At 44.6% G+C, this 7,094-nt stretch overlaps 1 protein-coding gene across 2 annotated transcripts in view; it reads left to right on the plus strand.

The window, feature by feature from the left end:
* The window catches only part of sh3pxd2aa (SH3 and PX domains 2Aa), an 89,376-nt gene that overhangs the window by 62,793 nt on the left and 19,489 nt on the right, over positions 1-7,094 (plus strand). For both annotated transcript variants that reach the window (XM_031867216.1, XM_031867215.1), the window contains one exon: positions 5,648-5,761. In XM_031867216.1, the coding sequence (XP_031723076.1) occupies positions 5,648-5,761 (114 nt within the window). The remainder of the gene's footprint in view (positions 1-5,647; positions 5,762-7,094) is intronic.

Here is a 7,094-nt window from a genome sequence, read left to right on the forward strand (position 1 = left end):
CACACACACACACACACACACACACACACACACACACACACACACCCTGTGTGTTTGAGAAGGGCAGTTAGAGTGGATTTCTCTCAGCAGAAGGTGGTTTCATTTTCTTCAAACTTCTCATAGTTTGGTGTCATGTGAGCAGAAGAAGTTTCCAGACAAATATTACCCATTGTAAGTTGAAACATTTAAAGGGGATCTTAATGTATCTCAACACGGGAGGAAACATGGGAGTACTGGAGAATTTGAATGTTTCTGTGATTCACTATGTATTCATTTTGTTGGGCAATCAAGTGCATTCAAATGGATGTATAAAGAGAACGGAGCTGACAGGGACTTAGCGGAAGTATTCATGTGTGACTACGTCCGGTTTTCAAAATACGCTGTTAACAGTGGGTACAAACAAAATACATACATGGAATTAAGATGAATTTGATTATATTCACCAGCATAAAACATGTTACTTGTGTCCTTTATGAATTAAAAAAAGAATACTACTAATTTGTTTGTTAGAATTTACTTTGCAGATTTAGATTATTAATACAAAATACAATTTAAGCAAGTACCGGTAATTACTTATGTACTAATATGGATTAGGCTTCCATGAAGTACAAACATTAGTTCCACTTTTAAACAATAATGCATCGTTAATTATAATTCAATAAAATATCTATATTATTCTTGTTATTCTTATGCTGGAAAATAATTTAAAAAAATAACTCCTCACAATGACTCATGTATTTGACTTCAGGACATCTCTGACTAAATATCAGCTAAAAGTCCAAAACATTTACTGTTTCAATTTTGCAATTTTCCAAAGTAAAAGTCCCTTGACGTGTATGATTCAACTGTTCCCCATGGTCTAGTGTTAAAAAGTACACTAGAACCACACTAGTGTGGGTACTCCCCAGGTATTTATTTTTCAACACAGTCACAGTCTTTTGGCAATAATAATTCAACTGGACCACAGCTGGTGGAGTGCATTTTAAAGAGAATACTGTGGCTGATGTGGCAGCATGGTTTAACAGCAACATACTGTCGTGCTGCTCTTTTAGCCATGTTCTCTGAATCTCCCCTTCTGCTTAGTCGGCACAAAGATAAGACGGCAGCTCAACACGCTGCCCGGGAGCAGCAGCCCTGCGTGTGAATCCGGGGGGGATCTGCTCCTAATTAGCAGCTGAGAGGAGGACACTAGAATGACAGTGACCTCGTGGGTTCCTCCTGAATGTCACATATTTTACATCATTGTCAAAGCGATGTGATGTGACCCTCCTGAAGATCCTGAGGAACCCAAAGCAAAGAGTTATTTTTGGACGTGTAATTAGTGAGGAATACCACGGCTTTGAAGCTCCAGCCAAACATCTGCTGGCTCTCCCTCTTGTCTTCATACTTCCCCCATACCACCCTTTTAATCTCTGTCTCCCCCCTCTCTATTCCACTCTCTCTCTCATCACTTTTTATTTTCCAACCTTACTTTTCGGATCCTGCTTCGCTCAATGCATCTCCCATTCCTCCAAACCTCTCCGACCGGGGGCCAGGCCTGTGACGGTCAGTAATGCTACTGCTGTCTTCACTGTGACGTCCACTTCCCTTCCGTCGGGCAGAAAGCAGACAAATAATGTTTGCAAAGACATGGTGTAGCAAGAAATCCAATTAGAGCTCAAAGCTGTAAGGAATGCCAATTACAGCTCCTCTACTGCCTTACATATTCATATTTTGTGCTGCTTGTGTGTGTGTGTGTGTGACTGTGGGAGACAGCAGGTGTTGCTGCATAACGTTTCTGAATATTAGTCATCAGTTGTTGAGCACCTCTTAAATCCTCTAGAACAGTTGGGTCTATTATGTCAGACATGCTAGCAGGAGCGTGTGAATCAATTTAGAAGAAAACAACAAGAAGAGGGTTCTTTAAGTAAAGAAGTCAGCCGGGGTTCGTCCTCACAGAGCACCGGGACGAGAAGAAGACCTGACACCTAACAGGAAAACGAGCACTCATGTCAGGATGATATCAACCGCTCCACTTTAGGTTGTGCTGTATGTACAGATGGCTCTACAGTGTGCACTTCATTACCTGAACACCTCTTTATTTGTCCTGTTCTTCATCTTGACAGCTGCCACTGCTGCTGAACACACCCACCCCACCGACTGGCCTCAGACCTTGTACACGTACATTGTTTTCTCCGACTTAAGTAGGTCTTTGATCACAGCTACAAACCCTTCTGGGGAACACTTTGGCTTTATACACGTTCATTTTTCATCCATATGTTGGAAGTTAACATTTGACCGTGTCTTTATCGCAAAGACCTATATACATATTGTAGTTTCACCGTGTGAAAGAATGAACAATGTACATGTTTTCTTCTAACGAGGGCTGAAATCAACACTATGACTGTTGTCCTCAGGCAGTGTGTAAGTATATTATGAACGTACTCAGCACAGTACAGAGCAATGTGACGGTCCAACACCGTCTCACGGCAATTCGTGAAATAGACGCAAAATAAAATCTATTGGTTTCATGTTCAGGGATTGACGTCCTGGTTGACGGTCCTGCTTGGGACCTCCCATCACACCCGCCCTGAGACGTGTTTTTTGGATAAGTGCGTCACTTGCTCAGACTGTTGCTTAGTCGAGTGGATGCATTTAATTTGTGTCTCCACCACGAATAACGCTCCTAATTAACTTCCCATTGGTATTATTTTCGTGCTGAGCGACACAAAAAAACCAGACAATTCGTGTCCCTAGACAGGAACCAATAGATTGCGTTTCGTGACTATTTCACGAACTTCCATGAGACCGTTAGATGAAGAGATAGAGTTTTTCCTGGGGGTTGTGACAGAGGAAAACGAAAACGGTCGATTCTCTGGGAAGCATTAATGTGCACAAGCTGACGCTTTATCCCCGTGTTGGTGTTTGAAAAGTCCCAATGTCACCTAAACCATTGAGATTCATCCTCTGGGCAACCTCGGAACTCATGGTTGACAGACCGGACTGTTTCACAAGTAGCCGATGAGCCAAGCTCATATTAAGATCATCGTCAGACAATAGCCGGTGGGTTTCCCAGGTTCCCCAGGACTCTTTTGCTCTCCGCACTGTTTACCTGCATTCAACAAAGCCTGCTCAAACATGATTGAGCGAAACTATTCGGACTGCAAACTGAAACCAGAATGCTTCTGATACCAAAATCTTGTCCCGTGATTATCCTCCGAAAACAACATTGTGTTAAATAAAACACAAAGAGCTGCGCTGGCTCTGAAAGGAAGGCAGATCGGAATAGTGGATCCTTGACTTTGAAGGGTCATCAGACGCCTAAACACTTCGTGGCAGTGATTAATACTATGAGGAAGAATCTGACATTTAACAGTAGATTCACTACAAAGTAATCTGCTAGGAATGTGCACTTTGATGTACTTGAATCGGATGCTGTTGCAGCAAACGTTGAGGCGGGGTCAACATTGAAGTTGATCAGTCCTGTGTTCTTTTGCCAGAGTCCTGCGGTGGTGTTACTGAACAGAATGAGGAGGTTGTTCTCTCATCAGTCTGAATTCTGCCTTAAGGGGTCAGGCTGCTTCAGAGGAAGTGCTCGTTGCATCCAGAAGTGTATGCAGGCCATCAGGCATTGCCACTAAGGGGATGAAAATGATCTAATATATATTATACATATATATATATAAACATATTTAGCCAGACAGTACTTTGCCCGCCACGCCCTCTCTGAACTCCAGAGTTTAGAGCCAAGTTAGGCTTTGGTTTAATTGACTCAGTCATTTTTCTCCATCTGGCTGCCAATCTTTGGCCCAGATCTCCTCCCACGGGACAGATTTTCTGTAAAACTGTCAGAAAAGCAGTCACTCTCTCACTGTAAAAGCCAGTTGGCAGCGTGGCAAACCTGGACCCTCACCTTTCTCTTTCAGAGGTATCTTATACCCACATCTGCTCCTCCATTTTGTTTTTTTCTGACGCTCTGTCTCCAGACTGTTCCACGCTCTGTGAGAGGAGAGTGCATATGTGTCTCTGAGGGGGTCCAGCACTGTTTCTGCTCCTCATTTATCTGCTTTTACTGAGCCCACTTTCTCCAGAGCTGGATTTATGGGGGGAACTGGGCCCTGTGAGGACCTTGCCATGTGTGCACACGCTGGAGTCTGAAGCCTGGCATGTGTGAGTCAGATAGACCGGCTGCTTTGCTGTTTCTGGTCTTTGGGGTGTTTTGTTTTGCTCTGAATATTCTGCCAGACGAACCATCTCCGTTCAACATGTCTTTCCTCAGAAAACCTCTGATTGTACAGCAGAGCATAATCAAGGCGAGACACTGGTGCACTGGGAGAGTTTGGGCTTTGTTGCCTCCTGATTTATCAAAAGTGTCCATTAGATAATGCCTCACTTGCATATTTGAACATACATATATCAGAACATGGAGAAAATAGATTTTCTGATTTATGGAGTGATACAAAGAGATATCCACAACAACAACAACAGGTGAGCTGTAGAGGGGCTGGATTATATTACAGTACATGGACAGAGCCAGGCTAGCCGTTTACAGCTAACTGATGCATAATAACTGCACAGATATGAGAGTGGGATCAATCTTTTCACCGAACTCTTCAGCTGTGTTTCCCAAAATAGTGCTGCATGTCACTGAATTCTCCAAAGCAAAAAATAACAAATCTGAAGTTTTCACCAAAACTCTTGAATTAGTTTCACAATGAAGTCGGCATCCTGTTGGCCAGTGTAGCTCGGCTTGACAGCAGGCACAGCGAATAATCCTGGATTCTGATGCCAGCTGCGATCAGCAGTACGGCTAAAGAGACTTCTGTTATCTATGTATTTGTTTATTTTGCAGGGACAATGTACACCAATCAACAGTCAAACTGTAAGTGAGCCAGAGTTAGCCAGAGAGGCTAGTTTTCATCTGCTGTCATTCTTCAGTCAAGTTCAACTTTAGAAAATGGACTGGTTTCTTATTATTTAGCCGACTGGAGAAAGCCACTCATGAGTTTCACTACCCACATTGGGACCTCAGCAACCTCCATCGCTCTGGCATCAATCAAAGACTTCTACTAAGTCTTCACTGTGGACAGTGCTGCAGCTGTGATTTAATGGACAATCATTCCTGGAGTTTGATCACGCCGCCTCCAAATAATCAGAGCTTAGAACTCGAGCATTCACCTCAAAACACACACTCCTATCAGCGTATACGTCTCATCTTACTGAAGATACGGTAGGATCTGCTGATGGGAGTCTCCTCAGGCCGGTTTCAGTACTAAGCTGTTGTCCTACCAGGAGTCAGGTGGAGAACTACTGCTCTCCTCACGCAGGTGTTGATCTATGCTTGGCCTCAAGCTCCGACCCTTTCCTCTCTCACTCTCCAGTATCTGTCTTCTCTTTCAGCGTCCGCTTTAGTAGTGATGGGAGATTCACCAAGTAGGTGAAATGTCCAGCCATCGTGAGTCTGATCCCTCTCGGTCTTGCTGATACAGACTCGACCAACGTGTTAGATGTCACAGTACATCATGCTATGTTTAAGGGAGCAACAAGGAAGCGCGGTTTCCATCAATTGGTGTAAACATCACGTGGGAATGGTGTTCGCTGCTCCTTCAGGCCTTACTGTCATCATCAGTACTACTAGTTCATCTCTCCTCTCTCTCCGCCTCTCCAGGTTGGTGGTTCGTCAGCACAGCAGAGGAGCAGGGCTGGGTGCCGGCCACATACCTGGACTCCCAGAATGTTACCAGAGACGATTTGGATCTGGGCACTTCTAGGACCGGAGAAGGTTAGCCCGCAGACGCACGCACGCACCAACACCACATTATTAGATCCATAAAACACAGAGAGACATACTGTAAATGTCATTGCGGCCCACTCGTTCTAGAACCGTCTGCGTGGAACAGGGCCAGGATTTTTAGCACACAGAAGTCAGCACTGAACGCACAAGCAGTACACACATGCTCACAAACACACTTCCAGTCACACATTAGGAACCTTGAAGACCACAGCAGCTCCAGGATGAAATGGTACCAGACCACCAGCCAAAGGGTTTGCAATATTTTGGCACCACAGAAAATTCCTCTGACTCCCCCGAGAGGAGCCTGGTATTGTTGCGACCTTTCCTCCCTAATGTTTAGTCGAAACACTGGGACGGAGTATTTCATCACTGTGTCATAAGCCCCTTTCTGCTTTTACACCCATGGAATCCAAGATAAATAGTATCCTCACATGCATGCTCACAAATACACGCAACACACGGCGTGTGCAGCAGTAAAGGGGATGAAATAAGAATGGTGCGATAGTTTATTATGCTGGATGGTCCAACAGACTGTCGAGCCTCCATGCTTCACTGAGCTGTGCACGTTCTGCAAGACACACTCTGCCAGGATGATGACAGCTCCTGCACAGCTGCCACAGTCACTGTTTGCTCTTCTCATTCCTTTCTCGGATGTTTTTTTTCTCCCCTCGCACGCACACTCACACACACACTAGATGTCGTCAGTGCCTGTAACCAGCCTGTATCCTGGCGGTGAAATAACACGCAGTGTTGGCTGGTTATTTGTTAGTGTTTAAATGTCTTCTTCATCTCTTTTTGTTGCTATCAAATATGTTTAGGTTTAATTTGGAGTCTTATAGATTATTAAACAAATGCATTTCAGTCATCCCTTTACAGGGGAGTTGTGCTTTATTACAACTCGGGGTCTTATTTGTGTAGCTTTGCCTATTGTTTGTCAGTTATGAAAACAGTAATTTAAGTAAAAAATGTTTAGGGTGCTTGAAAACGTATCAAATGAAATCCTTAAGTTGTACCTTATCACAGCATTGTGAGTACAGTCGGCTCAGTAGTGATGGGACAGCAAGGCCGGATCCACCCAAACCAGAATGATCCTTTAAACCCGTGTCGTGTCACACACTCTCTGTTAACCAACGCACTCAAGTGAATTTATGCGGGAAGTGCCTGAGCCCACCACCACACACAAGTACACACACCCTCTTTCCCCTCCACCCCGCATTTTCCCATTAGGCCTGGTGTCCTAGTGTTTGCACACATCGTCACTTCTTATTTCCGATTCCCCCCCCCCCCCCCCCCCCCCCCCCCCCCCCCCCCCCCCCCCCCC

The sequence above is a fragment of the Anarrhichthys ocellatus genome, unplaced genomic scaffold (genome assembly GCF_004355925.1).
Source record: "Anarrhichthys ocellatus isolate YVR2014 unplaced genomic scaffold, GSC_Weel_1.0 scaffold38, whole genome shotgun sequence".
Classification (NCBI taxonomy): domain Eukaryota; kingdom Metazoa; phylum Chordata; class Actinopteri; order Perciformes; family Anarhichadidae; genus Anarrhichthys; species Anarrhichthys ocellatus.